Genomic DNA, 20,694 nt, shown 5'->3' with positions numbered 1-20,694 from the left:
TATGCGTTTGTGTGCTTTTCGTCGCAGTAAACAGTGGGGAAAAATATGAGCTTCAGGCATATGATTATGCGATGGTGATTATGAAATGCAACTTAATTATGCGATTTGTGGTTCTCTGGGAATGTTTTGAATATGGCGATTTATGGTTCATGGCAGTGCAACTTTTGTGTTAGTAGAATCCGTAGCTCGTTTTGAACGTCAAAAAAAATTTGTAACACATTATTAAAAAAAACTTATTTGAGATTGAAAGTAGATTTTTCCTTTATGTAACGTAGATGTTTCGCTCGAGTTCAACCTGTAAGCATCCTACCAACAATAAAGCCCTAACAGAAATAAACGACTAATCGTTAATCGTACCAACCGACCATACTTACCGAGATTAACGTTCAACTGCAAAGGCAACAATTGTTTAATTTTTTAGTTTACCGTATCCCTAGCTCAACCCACTCTTCGTAACATTTGGTTTGATTTGATACCCAAATCAATCCCAGATATTGACTCTGGATTTAGTAGAAGTGTTAGTTCTGTTTTTATTAATTTTATTCTTCCTAAAACATAGCAAATCCATTCGGTTGCAGGTTTACGTTCTGTATGAGTTTTTCTATTCCGGACATGTCTGGATTTATTTGAAATTGTTATTGTTTAGAGGCGAGAGTTCTTACTCTAAGTATTTGACTTGTTTGTAAGTTAGTTAAGTTTTTGAAAGCCTTCAATCGATTTATGTTTATACTATATATGTCTTATTTCTTTTTCTTCTTTCTTTTCCGTTTTTGTCCTCGAACTCGGTTTACAACCAAATACGAAAACCTACCAACCCATCACGAACTTGCCTTCACATCACCACCAACCCAACCAACAATCGAAAAAAAAACTCCCGATCAAACAATTGTTTATATAATGTACCCAAACATCAACCAACACACAATCAAATACATCAGCATGGTGAATCGCAATAGTCTTACACCAGCCGTTAATTCTTCCAGACAACCGGTTGCATTTCCCAGGAATGTTCCATCGCGATCGACTTTCCACTCGGGTAAGTGTGTACTGTACTCCTAGTGTATTAAAGCATCCATCCACCGTGTCTTCTAATGCCTGATAGCTGCCAGGTTCAGCTGAACCGCACTACGACCGCATCCGTTTTACAGTCTACAGTCTGTAAATATGTTATTCTTGAACTCTTACTATCGTTAATTGTTGTGTGCGCAGTATAATCGAATTGCAGTGAACAGTTGAAAACGAAAACAAAGTACCGTTTCGAAAAACAAACACTAATACATTTTTTTCCGTTCACTAATAAACGCTTGTAGGCCAAACCAGATCCAGAAACAGCACGGCATACTCCGGAGCCGGAGGCAACGTTGGCGACTCGCCCCACACTGGCAAGACTTTCCTGCAAAGACTTACTACCAGATTCAGCAAACGGTAAGTAGCCTCATTGGTTCGATCACAACTATATTCTTCCTTCCTTAATTGATGCGTCCGATAGACGTGAAGAAAAAAAAAACAGCTTCAGTCATCTTATTTTTCGGCAACTTTCCTGGTTGTGTTTTATGTTCATATTTACTAAACTCGTTATTCTAACTCCTCTCATTTTATGTTGTTTATTTTGTTCGTTTTGTTTGGCTATCCTCGTTCGGTCTTACAAATGTACTATTCTACCACCACTACTACTCATTTTCCTTTCTTTCATCTAACAAAAAAAAACACCACGCGTCTTCCTTCACATACTTCGTCCGACTGTGTACACCGACACGCTCTCTTGTTTCACTTGTTTCGTACCTAGTTCACGTGTTCAGCTTGTTCGACATTTGTTACAACTTGATTGTGTGAATTTGTGCTGTCATGCTACGTTGTTAAAGATTAGTAATGCAGTAGATCATTGTTATGGGCTAAACATTAGTTTAATCAGATCATGGTCAGGGTCGTATACACCACGTCGATTTAGGGTACAAATTAAATCATTGTTAATAGTCGTTGAGCAAAAATAAAAATAAACTGCTCCTAAGTACTCAAAAAAGAAAAACGCGAGGTAAACCCATTCCAGCCAGAAACACCCAGACACTTTAAATTTTTGATACAATTCTTCTTCAGTCGAATGATAGAATAGAAATATGTTGCATAGATGCATATATCAAATATCAACACCAAACTTTCGGTAGCAGCTAGATGAGATGCGCATATTGATCTGAAATAATATTTCGATCACCTTTCATGCTGCCTGCTTTTCGGCAAGATTCCCAACCTTGTGTATATAATCAGAAAATCATTATGACATTAATTTGTTTACTTAATGTTAGGTCAAGGGTTTCCTATTCATGCCTATTTAGGGTCTTTGCAAAGGCCAAATCAGTAGCGTTGACAAATTACACAACTTTTTCATATTTAAGTAGTTGTGTTCCGATATAAAAAAATTGAAACTTGATGTGTTCTTCGTAATAATAAACTAATTTTTTGAGCGTAGAAAATTGAAAAACATTTTTTTTAAATAAAATGATTGGTCGACTTACTGGTCCATTCGACAATTACAAAAAATCATACTGGTTCACAAATGTTTTTAATTGTTTTGTTTGCTTGGCGAAGAAATTGCTTAGATTTTTTACCTTTTTTTAATATAAAAAGGTATAGAATTTGCTCAAACTCGAACGAACATAACTTCTTACATCCATATGCCATTTGAATTAGTTCGTCAAGATCAGCAAATGTGTGTGTAACAAAACATTTCTCTCAATTTTCTCGGAGTTGGCTTGAGTTTCTACAAGCTTAGATTTATCAGAAAAGTCCTATTCTCCCATACAAGGATCCAAAATTTCATATGGATTCGACTTCTGGTTAACCAAATAAACTTATTTCAATTTCACCGGTATTCGGTTTTCGAGCCCAGAAGATACCCAAAAGTTTTATTTGAAACGCACTACGATTTCTCAAAGATGGCTACATTGATTTTCAAAACTTTCGAATCAAATGAAATGGTATTTTACTCAATCGTTTTTCATTTCAAAGAAGGCCTAAACGACTTATGAAAGAATAAAAATTCAAATTAAAAGACTTAAAGAATTCCATACAAAATTGATGAATTTTATCCGATTCTGGAATTACAGGGTGATGAGTTTTTAAAATTCAAACCGTCATAGACGATGACAATACCAAAAATTCTTCAAAATTGTTTCAATTTATCCGTCATATAAATTCTCATGGCCATACAAATCGTTTTGGGTTATGCTGGTCCCAGAATACCGGTTCTGGAGGTACCGTCAATAATGACCCAAACTTCTAAAGTGGAACTCACTTCGATATCTCACGGAATGCTTAATCGATCGTCGCACGTTCAGATCCAAAGAAATAATTTTGTGGTTTCATACAATTTCTCTTCTCGATCCATCAATCGATCTTTCGAGGAATCATCTCACTGCTAGGTGGGTTGAGCACGTTTTTTTGATTCAGGCAAACTAGATAAAGTGAATGTAACTTCCTTTAAAATAAAAAAAATGTTTTTTATGCAAAGTAGTCGCCACTACACGGAAAGACCGAGGTCAGCATTTTAGCGAAAAATTTAGTTGATTTTCTGATTTTAGTAGTTATTTTTTGAGACAACTAAAAAAATCTTACTTTTGCTAATTTAGATTTTTCAATCCTCATACCCTTAATAATAATAAAATATTGGTTGAAATGGTTATTTTTTTAGTTGAATTCACCACTATTTTTACCTAGAGCTGTTAGCGGAATATATTCTATAGTTGCACTATTTATGTTTAAACAAACTTATGAAACCGATACACTGAAGAAGGATGTAAATAACATTCCGAAATACGCGTATCTGTATTGTAACGTTTGTTATGCTTCATTAAAGTATAGTGACTTTGTGAAAGTGTAATAACGTGACAGTGAAATAGTGGAATTAAAAGGTACATAAATAGTGCAACATTATTGAATTCACCAATTCAACATGCTGTCTTAGCTAAGGCACACTTTATTTCCATTCAACTAATTTTTTAGTTGAATCAGAAAAATAAAACGTTGTTTTCAACCAACATAAATGGTTCAATTGGCTTCTGTTATTTGCAGCTATATGGCGCACTGTCACCGATAAAACGTTTACACCATAATGACTACTAGCCACTAGATGGCACACTACTACCGAAAAAAATTTCAGTCTCGATTGTCTTTTCTATATTGGCAGGTATAAATACGATGTTGTATTGGAGAAAAAGACATAAACGAACAAACTTCTTTTTGAAAATTTTTATTCTAAATCGTTGTTTTCCTCATTCGACTTCGCGAAATCGACTCTGAAAACTTTGAGCAGGAAAACAAAAACCGAATACAAGTAGTACACCGGATGGCGTAGCCCAGAAGATTGGAAGATACAAAAAACATCATTTGACATATACAATTAGAGTGGAACATTCGAAACTCACTTTACTGTTCCGCGTAAAAACATTATTACGCATACTCGCTTCAAATGCGCACAAATTCACAAATCGGTTTAGAAACTTATATATGGATATATCGTAACACATGCGAAAAATATCAAAATAATTTGCAAGCAGTTTCAACAAGACTGCCCTTTTTAGCCTTTTAATGGATTGTTTTGATTTGACACTTCTCATAAGTTTTTGGCTAATAAACTTGTTAATAAAACCAATTTTATTTTTGTTTTCTTTGTGCTGTCCTTCAGAAATGATAGTGATAAATAAATAGAAAGAAATTTTCTGATTTTAATAACAAAATTAGTTGTCAATGAGAATTTCGAGTTGGATTGAAATATTGCTGGTTTTTGCCCAGAATAAACACATTCTCTAAAAATAAAAGTTTTTTCCAGCAAAGAAAATTCTCAATTTTAATTAATTTCAAAGTTATTTTGAAATTTTTTTTGCTAAAATCAACTAATTCAAAAACAGTAATACGAATTAGGCGCAGAGCTGATTTCGGTCGTTCCGTGTAGATTCGATACATTTGTTTCAGTGATTTTGATTCTATTTAAAAAGTAATTTTCGAAAGATCTATAAAAGCACACCTTGGGTGCGTTGATGATCGCCTCACGCGATCTGATTTTTATATTGATGAGGCATTTTTGGGTCCGAAAGAAGCCGATTTGTTTAAATAAGATAAATGGAAAAGCAATTGGTTGCGGATCTGCACATTGTATTACAAAAACCAATTATTTTTCGCTCCATATCAAATGGTTCCGCAGAAATTCCGGCCTTCAATCGTTCCAATAATGCGCAGTAATACTCGTTGTTTTTGATTTTTCATTTTTCGTGGTAGTCCGCATGACAATCCCAAAAAACCCGATCTCATAATTTTACAACCTATTGAGCCTCTCTAAGCCGCTGAGGAGTACACGTACCGGTTTCAGTTCACTTCCGGGTACTCATTCTGTCCCTTTTTTATGACAGTGAATGCTGGTTTCATTAACAGTTACCATTCGAAGCAAAAAGTCCACCCAATTCCTCATAGGCATCGTCAAACATGCTCCAGAGGTGTGCTGGCGTTTATGTTTTTGGTCCACAGTCAGATGCAAAGGCTATTTTACGATAACAATCAACACATCGGTCAGAGTTTCGTTTTATTCGAAACCTAATAAGTCCATCCGATTTACGAAATGGCCCGGGGAAATGGGGAAATCGTAGTGCTATTTAGAAAAATCTTCTTTGGCACCAAAAACGAATGATAATCGGGATAAAACTTCTATAACTGAAATTTGAAATTACACCAGATCTCGACGTTTCATGCATTTCTAAGACATTTGGCATAAAAAAAAGTTCGATTTTGGAAATCTCAAAAGCAAATTCGTATTCAAGTTTTGTTTTGCATGCAATAATTTTAATAGCGTTGAGTCTCGCTTGCGTTACGCAAATCGTGGCCGCACTTTGGTATCCCAAATCTGATGTTTTGATGAAAGCAATAAAGCTATAATCATAATAGAACGATTTCTTATGATTGATATTGTAAATTATTCTTATGCAATCAAGCATTATTTTCAAATCTTTTCAACTCCAAAGCAGATCTAATTTTGCATTCCATTCGCATATGCACACTTGTGCAAGCATCACGCGAATCAGCATCAAGTAACTAGTACATCGCTTCGAGTGATGCTTGCTGTCTAGCACAAAACCTTCTTCTGATATGTTTCATGTAAGACTGAAGCATTATTGATTTTTTTTTATATTTATAGACTCTCGCACTTTCACAGTTTCAATTTTGTTCTGAATGACTAATCAGAACTGATATGACGCTTATTTCTTGAAAACCAACGTCTTCGTTAGCCAGTCAGCTCAGCGTCTTAGACTCTTAGTAGTTAAATAGGAAAATGTTTGCTATTAATCGAAATTTCACTCACATGTAATTAAATATGCGTGGCTGTATCCTTTTAAATCGATACGTAAAAAAAATTAGTTCCAATCATTAGGTGAAATAATACTAGTGATTGAAGCAAATTCGACTGAGTTGTAAGAGTTCAAAAACTGATCACATTTCTATATGTGTTTTTACTTGAAGTTGTAATTTGCAACCCTATATAGAAAACAAAGATGCGTGCCGCATAAAAAAATAGATTGTCACGAATTTAATGCAGTTATTATGTTCAATTTGCAAATGATAGTATCTTTGTTAACCTTTTTTTTCCTATCATTACGGCACCTGTAGCAATCGTTTCCACTAACTGTTTGCCAGAAATGTGTCATCTTTCGAACTATATTAAAGAACAGGAATTGACAGGAAAAGGTACACAAGATCAGCGTATAGAATGCTCATAAATGATTCCTAAGATCGAAATTCAACGTATGCAATAAAATATACAATTCTTCAATAACAAAGTATATTTACCTTTTCGCATTTTGAAGAGTCAAACGCAAACCTTAATCAAGTCACTGTTGCTAAAATTCACTAAACAAAATTAACTACGTATAACAATAAACACTAATAAGCACTTCCTTTTTCACGAAACTGTCAAGAATTATTCTCATTTCGGGCGGAAAATTCCGAATGTTCAAAAACATTCAACATTTTAGTTATGAAATTACAAATAACTCACGTTACTCAACATTGTACGGACTTTGTTCGAGCAAAAATCCTTCATTTTTTTCTTCTGAGATATGTTACTTCAGTCACATTTGCTTGCATGTCACTCAACGTAAATAAATCACCTAAAAAGTTTATCAGCAGCACCTAAAAGCTAAAACACTAAAACCTAAACGGTTATCGACTCGATCGAAAGAATGTTCTAAAACGTGTAACATTGGGATCATTCTGTAATATAGATGTACACAAATGATATTAAGAATTGTTTTTTTAGGCCGAAAAATATTTAAGACTTGAGTTTGATTCATTATAAAAATTAAATCTCGAATGTAGTGAAAGGTCGAATAAGAGTGTTGAAAGATATCTTATTATGTTTTTGTTTTTTTTCTATTGTATAAGCCAGTGATTCTAAATCTTTTTTATTTCGCGGACCCCTTTGAAACCATTGGCGTTTTGATTCTGAATTGTTTAAGAGTAAATAGTAAACATATAAACATAACTTTCTCTTAGCATAAAATCATAACTTCTTAAAATAATAAAAAAATATTGTGATATCGACTTGTAATGAAATTTCGTAATTAAAATTTGAAAATAATATATTTAGTGAGGTGCGACAATTACGCTCATTCGTGTTAGTTAAATAAGCTTGAGGAAGAAAACGATGTGCCCAATTAAAATTTTCTAGAAATACTTCCAGCAATATGAAACAGAAAGAATCGTTAAATATTGAATCAAAACTATGATTAAAAATGTCTGTTTCATAGATAAGAGACCAGGACGGCTATAGCCGAAATCGGTTAGTATTTTGGAACATCAAATCGAAAATTTGTACGTGCTTTGAATCACCATTTTAAAGACGGTTGGAAATTTTAAATACTCAAAGTTACATATAAGAACATATAATCCTATAGTTCCGAAATCGGAAGTCGGATCCGAATGAATTTCAACAAAAAAACCCTTTTGTTTGATATTAAGTTTGTTGGAGTTGACTCATCCATCTTTGAGTAATCAATTTAAGTTTAATTTTGGAGTGTCCAAGTGTTTAAATTAAAAATTGGTGACCAGTATAGCAAAAATTGGTTCGTTTGGTCATCAACTAACAAGACTTCTTAATCGGAGCAGTTTTGTACCCAGTTTCGAAGAATTTTCACGTGTTGTGCACAGTCATTAGTGTTATATACCATTCAACTCAGCTGAAAAATAGGAAAATGTGCGTTTTTGTGTGTGCACCTTTCAAATATTTTTCTCCGCACAATTTTCTTAGAGATGGCTGAACCGGTTTTAACAAACAGCAAGATAGGGTCGTTTTAAAGCTACTCTTGAGATGTCAATCATGTTTGAAGATCGATTTTCTGTCACTTGCAGTTCCGGAGGTATAACGGTATAAGTGACGGTCTTGTACAAAATTCTCTAAAGAATATCCAATCTTTTGCATTGTAGTGTACACAAAGCAAAGTCTTAGCATTACATCCCTTTCGTGGAATTTGGCCTTTCTGTTTCAACAGACTTCGCAGCCGATTCTTAGTGTACAGAATCATGGCATGGCTAGTACTATGGATCCTACTGACACTAAGAATCCTTCCAGGTCGGGCTCGAACATACGACAGCTGGCTTGTAAGACCAGCGTCCTATGCATTAAACCGCCAACCCGGGACGAAATGTACACAGTACGCCCATTATGTTTCGAGACACGAATCATATCTCAGTTGATAATCTATGTGATCGAACGCACATTTTAAAGCTCGAACCTTTCTCTTTTTACGTGTCACATTTCATTACATTTGATTGACAAATAACAAGGATATGACAGTTCTTCCTGAACAGTTTTTCATCTGACGTTGAAATTTCAGTATGGAACAAAGAGCGATCATTGAATGCAACGTAAAATCTGGTAAAAGTCTTTCAGAAATATTTCGAGTAATTCAACAAGTGTACGGCGATCAGTGTTTGTCACTAGCAAAAGTTTTTTTTTGTGGCACAAACATTTCTTGGAATGCCGAGTGTACGGAATGAAATGTTCGTGATTATGTTGCCAATGATCGCAAAAGCTCTTCAAAAATTACAGAAGAGGCTTCGAATATCGACAAAAAAACGATTCGTCTCTTTCTTCACTAGGATTTGGGCAAAACAAAGGTCTGTGCAACGTTTGCCTCGCACACACTGACAGAGAAGCAGAAATCACTTCGTGTCAATCATTCCAGAGAAGTCGTTGCAGCCGCCAGCAATGATCCAAACTTCCTGAATTCAATTGTTACTGGCCACGAAATGTGGTGCTTTCAGTACGATCCAGAAACTAAGCTGCAAAGTTCGAAATGGAAGTAAAAAAACTCACCACAAGTAAAAAATACTCCAAAATTTCCTTCAAGAATCGAAACTATGCCTATCACTTTTTTCGATAGCAAAGGCATCCTCCACAAAGAGTCCGTTCCAACTGGTCAAACGGTCATTGGTCGTACTCGACCGGAATATGGGAATCCAGAGAAATGGTGCTTGCTGCACGACAATGCGCCGAGTCACAAATCAATCATTGTTCGTCAGTTTTTGGCCCGAAATCAAGTATGGTGTTAGACCATCCACCGTATTCACCTGATTTGGCACCGAGTGACTTTTTCTTGTTTCCAAAGATAAAGTTGAAGTTGAAAGGATGCTTTATTGATGATGTTCAGGCCATCAAAACGCCTTCGACACGAGCATTGGAGGCTATTCCACAAAATGAGCTGGAGCACGCATTTGAATCACTGTGAGAAATGTATTAAATGGAAGGAAATACTTCGAATAATAAATTGGAAAAACTCAAGAAATCTTGTTTATTTTGTGATTTATTGAATCAGCATCGAAATTTAATGGACGCACTGTTTATTCAGGAACCGGAAGATGGATCCGGATCCGAATAATATTGCACAACAGTCTATAAAAGCATAAAACCTTTAATTCAAATCAGAGTAAGTGGAAATCGGTTTAGCCATCGTTGAAAAATTGAAGTGAGTTCCATTTTGGACCTTTCAACACTACTTCCGGTGATTCCGGAACGGAAACCAGAGCCAAACAACAAGATCTGCACACTAGAAGAGATAAGCAATCAGTTTTGTCAAATTTTCAACTTTTTTTTCAACATCAAAATATCCGTCTATTTTTTTTTTCATTTATCGCACTTTAATTCTGGAACCAAACGTCGTATCCGGATAAATTTCAAGAATTTTTCATAGACATGTTAGGTCTTTCACTTCGAACTTACAAGTTTGTGAACATCGGTTCACCCAACTCTGAGATAATGCAGTGCATACTTATTCATTTTTATGCACATATTACCCTGTAACTCCGGAACCGGAAGTCAGATTTTAATATAATTGAATAGCAAAAGCCGGTTTTGACAGTGATTGCTTAGCCTTTCTATATGAAAAAGGTTGACTAGTGGATATTTTTTACTAATCGTGTCAATTCTATCGAAAACTAATTTTTTGCAAATTAATCGGCGACTTACATGCATTCCTCGCATACGCACTACCGTTATATCACCGGCAACTGTGATTGAAAGCGTTCCAGGACAATATAAGGTTCACAACGTACCCCGAACGCATTCCAGTTCGCCCCCTATCTAACGATTTTCTTCCAATATCTTTGTCAATTATACAGTCGAACATCGATTACCTTGCTAGAGAAAGGAACTTGTAATTTCGCTTAAAACTATTAATGAGAAATATATTCTCCCTACTCTGCGACTACCAGCGATGCCGGATCGTGCGTACCGAATTTCCGTATTCCATCTAGTAATGGAGAAAAAAAGTATAAATCCCTATAACTTATTTTACATTGTTTACACTTTTTTATATCAATTATTGCGCATGTAAGAGCGATTTGTTTCGATTTTTCTAATATTGTTCGTAGAAAAAATCAGACATAGTTTTCAGTGTTGATTGCATAATTAATATATAGAATCCGCAAGAATCTGTCGAGAGGAGAGAGGGGAACCCCTCGCGATCGTGAAACAACCAAAATATTAGTTGTTTTTATGAATTTGATTGGTTGAACTTTGGTACAACTAATCGATTGTTGTTTTTTCTAATCTGTCATTTTTGTTTTTCGATCAACAGAAACGATGGTTGAAATAACAAAATTTTTGGTTGAAAAAAATATGCCGTCAGTTAGTCAAGACACACACCTTTCAATTTCAATAAAGATTTTAGTTACAACAACCGACCTTGTTTTTGATTTAACAGTTTTGTGAGTTGAAAAACAAATCGGTTTTAGTTGTTTTAGATATTACGATTAGTTATTTCAACATAAGCAAAATTATTGATTTTGATTGACAATAAAATATTCCTTATTGATATACGTTCTGATGTTTTTAAATGAAAATTCGGTATGTTAAGATATATGTAATATTTAATATAAATAATATATTGTCTTCTAGTAGTGCTGGTGTTAACGGAACTTTCTAATTGTGACCACTATATTACTTACGAACAAAAAGTCGAACCGAATGCACTGATTTTTATTTTTTGAGCCATTCCAACTTACAGTTTCAACAAATTATATGAATGAATATTAAACATTTTCAATTTAATCACTTTGTTCATACAATTTTTGTACATGACTTTAAGATAACATGATGCTCATTCATTAACATGCATTTCACGGTGGAGAATCAAGTTGATTCTAAGACCAAAATTCAAATCCATACAATTCACTGGGTTCTAGTTTTGGTTAAACACGTTTTGTCCAATATCTCTAACGGCTATCAGTTCACATTAATTTACTATCATTCAAAAGTTACTCTTCGCGAGTTTTACAAACGTATAATAAGCGAATTTCATTTGCATGAAAATGTTTAAGAAACGCGGTTGAATTTCAACTAAAGTAATGGTTGATTTTCCATTGCGATTTTTGTTTTGCTTTGTGCTATTTTTGACATTTGACAGCATTAAAAACAACATATTTTTCAACTACTTCAATATGTGCAAATCAAAATTGGTTGAATCAACTAATTATTAGTTCAAACAACAACTGCAAAAATTAAAAATTGCGAGATCGTAATTTTTTGATTGGAGGGTTTTCCGTGTACAAGCTAATTGTAAATTTTTCGGTTTCCTATCTGGAATTATTCTTACGTAGTTCTATCTTCCGCAGAGCTAATAAAAATCATTTTCATTGACTCAAACTAGCCGAAAATGACGAGAAATTAATGTCACTCTCAGCTTCGCTTTCAACCTTTGAGAACGAAATCCATGACATAAGCGGAACAGTAGTTTCAAAATTGTATTCTTTCTATCATTTGCCCTTTCAGTCATTTGCGGTGAAAATCCCATAGTATGCAATGTCGATATTCAACCGAAGCTTTGAGAATCGAAAATGACAGAAAAAGGTTTCACAATTACTTTTACCTGTGCTCGAATCTGTAGTAGTTTTGGTTTCCAAAGAGGTTGTTAGTCACTCTTTAGAGCCAATAAGAATTGAAATTCTGCTTATTATCTCTGCAGACGTTAGTTTGGATTCGTCTTGTCATAGGGGAACGAGTGACATTGGCTATTATACTCTCTCTTTTTTTTTTCAATGAGAAACGAAAATGCTTCGTCTCTCTTCGTTTTTTTTTCTGGTGTCGGTCCTGTACACTAAGAACTGTCATCGAAATATTCTCAAACAGAATGATAACTACTACCATGGAATGTTTCATCAAGACTTAGTTTTTTCGGCTCTATTCAGTACACATGCAATCATTGTACTTTGGGAATGTTGTGTTGTTATGAAACCGTTCCAATTACAGTTTAGAGGGGTGTAACGACTCGCACAAGGGTGCAGCCTATAAACGATTTTTTTCCTAGCATGTTCGATCATTTATTCAAATTTTCCGTTCTGAAAAACGTTTTATTGTTAATAAATTTTAAAAAATGGAATTATTTCATAAATTTGTTCCGACCCTAAAAATCTTTACGATGTTGGTTTATATTCAAACTACTGGTGGGGACGGGTCTTTCACGCAGCCTGTCTGGGTTTGATTCCCAACCCCGCACATAGGATCAGGAGATTTTTCTGGACCGGAAAGGCGAACCTTAAGATTAAAACCTATATAATTGAAACAACAAAAAAAAATACTACTGGTGGTGTGTACGATCTCTAGCTTAATGAAATGAACAATTTGCTATGCAACTTCAGAAATTAATTCTTCCCGAAAACCTGCAAGTGTTCATCGTTGCACAATCCAATGAGAGAGATGGGCAGTTCTGTTTAAATTAATTACTATATTCTGGCTGTTTAAATTAAATTTGTTAGCATTTTGTTTTATTTTTTCAACACACCGTGATAACACAGTCATAACAATCGTTTATGAGCAATATAAGCCCACAATTTTCACATGATTTACTTTTTTTTTGCTCTGTAACTTTCTTAATTTGCAGTAGAAAGTTCTGCCGTTAGTTAGCGATGAATTTTGTTTTTTACAAATGTTATGTGTTTCTTACTGGTCTGGTTTTCTGGCATGGCAATTTTTTGTTGTTGTAAATGACAACTTGCATTTATCGTGAAGTTTAAAAAAGAATTAATCAGTTACAATTAGGTTTTGTAGGGTTCAGTAAGGTCTTTCGAAAACTGTTAACAGGCAATGAGGTGCAGGTCTATTTTTATTTCTTTGTGTTGAACTTTCAGATTTTTTACTGTTTTTGATTCAATGTTTTTTTTTTTGTTACTTTGTTTGAGCTTTATTTTCTCAAGTTTGTGTAAATACATACGCTTATATCAAGACCAGCACCGTTTGATTTTACGTTTTCATTTTCTTTTCTTTCGTTTTATAATCACTTTAGGTTTAGGGTGTTTAATTCTAAGGATTCAGATAAAGAATAAATTGTACATAATATGCACAACTCGATGGACAGAAGTAAAACTTTGCTATAATCATTCGGTATGGCGGAGAAAATCCGCCTGCGACAGTGTACAGTGAAAATTGCACATATTATGTGAATCGAACGCGATGAATTTTTACATTTGGTTATAAGAAAAAGAAAACGATATGCTGGTTTGCTAGGTTTCAATAAGCAAGGTCGAGAAATTCACTTTGCTCGAGCTCTCTCTGTCGATATGAGAGAAAGAAATAAAAATTTGTAAGTTTTATACACAGAGAGCCAATCGAATATTTTTATAGAGATTAGTGAAATCAACAGTTTTGTAAGAAACTATCGAGTAAGCTTAGTGCATGCATCAAGTTCGGTACAATGCATAGAATAAGGAAGCTATGTAATCAGAAATATTACATTGTTAAACAATCAGCAACGCTTTGTATATGATAGCATAAGACGTGAAATAAGACGAATAGTGGATAAATTCAGTACTAAAATTTGTTTTGTTTGATTCTTTTTTTTCCTGGATTCGATCCAAGTTGCCTTTGCCAGATCAGGTGGCACAACACCCTAGACTGGCTAATAATAATGGCCCATATTTGTCGCTTATCCGTTGTTTTTGTAACTATATGGACGCAAGTTGCGTAAGTCCCCGTGCATGTTATTTGTCCTCGCCTGTGTCCCTTCTTATTCCATAAAGCGTAGTTGATCTCATCTGTATTATAATCATCTCAAATGTTTTTTTTTCGTTAAGAGCATTTTGCTACTCGACGTATAGAGTCATCTGTCATTCTTCCACATAGCTGTCATCTCTATATTGATTATGCTCGCTAACTAGAGTAGAAAACGAATAACAAACACCCACAACCCCGAGTCGACATATCCATATATTCTCCCGTTTCCAAGATTGAAAGGGTTGCACAATGATTCCTGTTGTTACTGTATGTTTTTTCGTATCTATTAGTGACTGTATTTTTTTTCGAATCAGTTTTTTACGCTAACATGCATTCAATATCATGAGAATGAGTTTTATTGGTCAGTTTTATTTCGAACCATTTCTACCCACTGACTATTGTTCCTAGTTCCTGATGGCATTGAACCATTCCAGTAACTACACCACATGTTTCCTACTGTCAGTAGTAACATCATAACTATCACGATGGTCTCTCAATGATCTAACTATACGCGGAAGCAGATTCAGATTCTAATCGCACGACATAATCACTTTGTTTCATGTTCAAATGTGATGATTCATGCCATGCATTGATGGGAATGAATGGTTTTGTGTATTTAAATTATTGGAATTTAGTCTACAGAACATGGCAGCTCAAACGGAAAGTGCAATGTTTTTTTTTTCAACACGACCATATTTGCAATTCCGATTGAACATAAACATCGAAAATCCAATTTTGAGTTTGAAAAGGATACACCATAAGCAGCAGCAGTGAAAACCCCGTTCTCAAACTTGTTGGTTTAAATTTTAGAAAAAGATGTGTAGGGATCTATCCGCCTGCAAAAATATTTGATAGCAAATAAATAAACATTCTTGTATATAACAATGATAAAAAAAAAGAATCACTCACATACAACATAGACGAACAGAGAATGAAAAGGTTATATAAATATCTACGAGCAGGGTCAGTCTAAATTCTACGTCGTTACAGAAATTCCTCCTAAAATTATCGCTTCCAAACTTGAATTGACGAAATATGTAAAGCTGTTATATTCTGAGAAAATGTTAACGGTATTAAAAAAAATACTGAGAAAATGTATGTGTCCCAACGGCTAAGCATGTAGCGTTGATTAGAAACTATTGTTGGAGTCCGATTGTGATGCATCATTTGTGTACCAATAATTTGCTTATACCGTAGCAAACGGGATATTGAGAGAAGCATTATTGCGAAACCATTTTGAATTTGGTTTGCAACGGTATTAAGTGCGCCTGTAAAGCAATATCTACGCTCTGAAGTAGCACATAAGCACTTGGTGAGACATAAAGAAGTGGCTTAGGGCCTATTTTATTTATTATGTATATTAATGAGTGACATGAAACAAATTTCAAGTGTTTTTCATGATGCTGTTGACACTATTTTGTTCATTGTAGTCAAGTTTTTAGATGATATCTTGGCCCATTTAAAGGAAGTTTTTATTGATTGGTAATTAACGTTATAGAAAATAAATTTGAATAAAAAAGACCTAAATTTTCGAATTGATGGCAAAACAATTGATCGCATTAAAAACTGTCCCAGAAAGTATGGACGCACTTTGATTTCGCTGTAAATAATTCACAAGTGTTTAAATTTTATTCGATATACTGATAATATCAGACTACAACAACAGAATATTATTCTCAACATTTGCTACTTAGCCATTGTAGACTAGCTGGCGCACTTTCTTGTGAACGTTCCTCATTAAATTCCGTACAGACTTCGTGGCGACAAAGTTTTGACACTTTTTTCCAATCTTTTTCGAACTGTTGAATGGTTTCGGCTGCCAAGACATGTTTCCTAAGATGTGCCTTCGTTAATGCCCAAAATTCCTCAATTGGTCGAAGTTTTGGGAAATTTGGGGGATTCATGTCTTTTGGGAAGAAACTAATGAAAACGAATAAACAATTGCACAAGTGGTTAGAGGAGAGTTTAAACAACAGGACGCAGCCATAAAAATTGACAGATTCTGAACCATTGCGAAATGGCAGCGGTTTTTGGTTGCGTCCATACTTTGTGAGACAGTTTTTAGAGAAATGAAATCATAGATTAGGAAAAAATCCCGAAGAACTAGCGGATATAGTCTGTTTTAATACACCGCCAGCTTCAATAATAAATTGAAGTATATTGATATTCATACTATAGCTATCAGTTGGAAAAGATTGCGAGGTTTTTGGTAGTAGATTTAAGAATATCCCAATTAATTCTACTTTAAGGGCTCGCACAATCAGTCGGTTATGACGCAGTTACTTATATACATCGAGTTCCGTGTACGCGGATCGCTTGGAAGCTTACTTTCTGTGCGCTTACACAAAAGAAGTTTGGTATATTCTGTGGCAGCTAAAATTATTAAATAGTTGAAGATTATTAAAATATTCCGGAAAAACCATCAACTGCATCTGCGTGTTGATGTCACAAGTCATTCACAAAAAGCACACCTGCAATACGATTCCACAAATTCGAAAATTCTACTTAGTGCTCTTAATATGGAAAAATGTCTGAGACATAACTGGATCACGTGACTTCAAACAAAGCTGACATACTTCCTTCGCACTTTCGAATGTAGATAACCGTTTTCATTTCTTGCGTTTCTGGGTTAACGGCCAGTAAACCAACTGTCAAGATCAACTTTGATGAGGAACTCCGAAGGATTCAGTGTTTACTGGGAGTTAGTTATAACATATTGCTTTTCCGTTTTATGTTAAAATTTATATTCGATTGATTGATCCGTTGATTGATTGCGTTAATTACGCAAGCTTCTACTTCTTGACTTCCAAAATCGGTGCGGCTCACGTATACTAAAGTTCGACAGAACTGACAGGATGCGAATTACATTAATACGCACACCTAAATTTCAATGCAAGAAAATATTAACTCATTCTTTGAGATCGATTTTGGGTGCTTACAAGAACTAAGTTATTGAATTTCTTCCATGTTAAATAAGTCCAATTGAATTTTATTTAAATGCGTAGCTTCTGTTGCTGATTATTGTGAAAATAGTTACCTCTGGTTCAGTGCACTCGGCGTATCAAGTAAATTTTCCAACTGTTCTTCTCATTGGCATCTCGCAAACACCAGACGAATGGACCCAAAACTACATGCTAGGCTAATTTGATCGATACGGATGCTAACTTCTACCTAATGAATTGACTCTAAATACTGCGTCATTTCACGGAGGCAATCAATAAGGCGAAACTAACGATAGCAAAATAAAAACGACTGGCCACAGAACTGCGCACGATGTAAATTACATTGATACTGGCAATATAATTTCAATTGAAAAGTCAAAAAATTCTTTGGAATCAATTTTGATTTCTAGGAAAAACCAAGTGGTAAAATTTCTATAATAAAAAAATAAGTGAGTGCTTTTTTTCCTTCAGTTCGCAGCTTATTTTGTTTTATATTCCCACGAACAGCGCTATCGAATAGATTTGAACGCGTTTTCCTTTGTTTTCGCGATCGAAATCCACCAAAAATCCTTTTTTGTCGTAATACTTGAAAGCGTTGAAAGTTAACGCGTACAGCTGATAAACACTCAAAGTATTGAATGCAATACACTGAGGCCAATCATGCTCACTGACAAGTCCCCATATACGTATGTGACCTGGCGTTGTCCTAATGGAACACGGCACTTCCTCTATTGCTCAATTCTGAACGTTGAGATTCGAGTTTAGTGCTATGGAAACAACTGTGATGTAATGATAAGGATCCTTCCTGGCCGTTAGTCCTTGGTTGGTCACCGCTTAAGGGGGTCGGCTAGTGTGACGGGCGTTTTTAAGGGCTGAGGACAGTACCGTAAAGTGGTAGAATATAAAAAAACCCACCTGAAAATGTCTTCGAAATTTAGTTGAGAATATTCTGTGAAATTTTCAGAATGATGCATTCGTGTCGTGTGCTCGTGTTGTATTTTTTCTGACTGAAGAACTGCTGAAAATTGGAACGCTCTGAAATGCATACCTCTACTTGTTCATCGAATATCTCGGCTTTGAAGGCTTGTATCATAAATCTACCGTGACAAAGTCTAGATAATTTAGTTTAGATGCGATTAGTACATAAAAACATATATGTTATCGCGATAAATATAAAGTCTTGTATTTTTCTGTGACACAAATTCAGTTTCAATGCAATGAAAAAGGAGAGAGATATAAAATTGGCTTTGACAAGGCTGCCAAACGCACAGACATTCAATCGTTGTGAAAGTTGAATATTTTTTCATTGTTCATTGGAATCCATGTAATGTCCAACCCTTACGATAGATTAATGTGATAAAACTTCTCATCAAAATAATAAAATGTATGCTGGCAACCCGGTACAGTTTGCTCATATACGAGAGAGTACAAGAGAAATACGATACGTAAAGGGAATTGAGCGAGCCACGTGGTCGATTTAAAACTCAACACGCGACCCTCTGTCCTCAGACCTTAAAGCATATTTTGCCTATTAACCAATTTTCTGCAGTTTTTTGCAGTTGTTCTCTTTCTTCGAATACAATTATTTTTGTGATTTACACAGATGGAAATATTTTGTGAATTTACATCTATTTTCAGCACATATTTGGAGCAGGCAATTAAATATAAACTTACTTTAAAATTTTGTACATTTCAATTTAATTCAATCGCAATACTAAGCGTTATTTGAAAGATACAGTTCTGTTCATTGAAAATTAGTGAATTAGTTTTGCATCGATGATGGTTTTCAAGCAAACTTTAGATTCAACCTATGTCTATTCCATGTTGCTATTGAATTACATGTCGTGTAAATTTCATTATTTCTTTCTGTGTATATATTTTTATCTGATTTCAATAAGAACTTGAGAGAACAGAACGAGATTGAAATCTGCATCTATTTTTACTCGTAGCTTGAAACCAATTTAATATTTTTAACTTAATGTATCATTCAGTGAAATGACTATAAAAATTCCATTTTTCTTTGCAAAATTCGAAACTGTGAAAAATAAAACTGGAGTAAGTTTTTGCTTGGTAGACAAATAACTCTTCTAAATATTTACAGAAAATTCTTGTGAGCTCATAAAACAATCATTAGTTTTCGATAATTGGTTTGGTGGGCGACTAATCGTTTTGCTAAACACCCCACCCCCAATTTTTTTTCGAAAATTATTCATTGAGAATTTTGGATACTCTGAAAATAACCGTTTAGCTTGTGAGTGTTGATTGTTGAAAGGTGCTAATCACGTTCATCCAGCGCTCCATGATCGAGGTCATATTGCGTCTACCTCGAATGTGAAGAAACAACGGAATTCCGATGAAAATGTCTACCGTTCGAAGCGAACGACGCACAAAACAAATCCACAAACGGTCTAGTAGTGAATGCGTAGCAACCTTTTCTACGGCTTCATCAAACCGAACATAGTGTAAGTCGGTTCGATTAGAAATGCCAGGAAAAAACTCAAAAATTTTCAGCCTGTAAACTCTTAAAAAAAGTCTGCGAACTTCGATTTCTCTTTACAGTATGATGCACGGAATCGGTGTGGCGAGCAAAAAAATTGACCGTGGCGATTTTAAAAGTCTGCAAAAATAAAATTGCTGCTTATTTACAAAATCTGCACACCTGGCATCTTTGGGTTCAATACAAATTCTTGTTTTGCGCGAGTGATTCGTGACGAACTGCGCATAAAGTAAACCCGCAGAAGGTCCACATGCTGATGTCCACAGTAACCTTCTTTACGGCATCATCGACCCAATCAGAGTGTTTTTGTTTTTTGTGTGCGATTTCCTTAAATGCGAACGCACAAGGGCGGAAATTTAATGAAAACCGTGAACTGATGAATGCGAAACTGTCGTCTCTGTTCAATGTCATCAATATTTTAATATATAGTTTAATTGACTCGAATCGATACGTAGAAATATTTTCAAGCAGTAGGTGTAGTAATATAAACAATTTGTTTGAAATTGGTTGAGCTGTAGATGTTTAAAACCTGATCACCACATATATATATATATATATATATATATATATATATATACTTGTATTTTTTCTGACTGAAGAACTGCTGAAAATTGGAACGCTCTGAAATGCATACCTCTACTTGTTCATCGAATATCTCGGCTTTGAAGGCTTGTATCATAAATCTACCGTGACAAAGTCTAGATAATTTAGTTTAGATGCGATTAGTACAT

General features: G+C 34.8%; 1 protein-coding gene across 23 annotated transcripts in view; it reads left to right on the top strand.

Annotated features, from left to right (window-relative positions):
• The window catches only part of LOC131439075 (serine/threonine-protein kinase MARK2-like), a 143,548-nt gene that overhangs the window by 102,690 nt on the left and 20,164 nt on the right, over positions 1–20,694 (top strand). For 15 of the 23 annotated variants that reach the window (XM_058609632.1, XM_058609626.1, XM_058609633.1 and 12 more), the window contains 2 exons: positions 939–1,036; positions 1,311–1,425. In XM_058609632.1, the coding sequence (XP_058465615.1) occupies positions 939–1,036; positions 1,311–1,425 (213 nt within the window). Of the gene's footprint in view, positions 1–938; positions 1,037–1,310; positions 1,426–13,817; positions 14,154–20,694 lie in introns of those variants that run through there. The other 8 variants (XM_058609641.1, XM_058609634.1, XM_058609648.1 and 5 more) reach the window with 4 other exon arrangements.

This window comes from Malaya genurostris, chromosome 3 (genome assembly GCF_030247185.1).
Source record: "Malaya genurostris strain Urasoe2022 chromosome 3, Malgen_1.1, whole genome shotgun sequence".
Classification (NCBI taxonomy): Eukaryota; Metazoa; Arthropoda; class Insecta; order Diptera; family Culicidae; genus Malaya; species Malaya genurostris.
The sequence above is the reverse complement of the archived record's forward strand: the minus strand, read 5'-3'. Positions and strand labels throughout refer to the sequence as shown.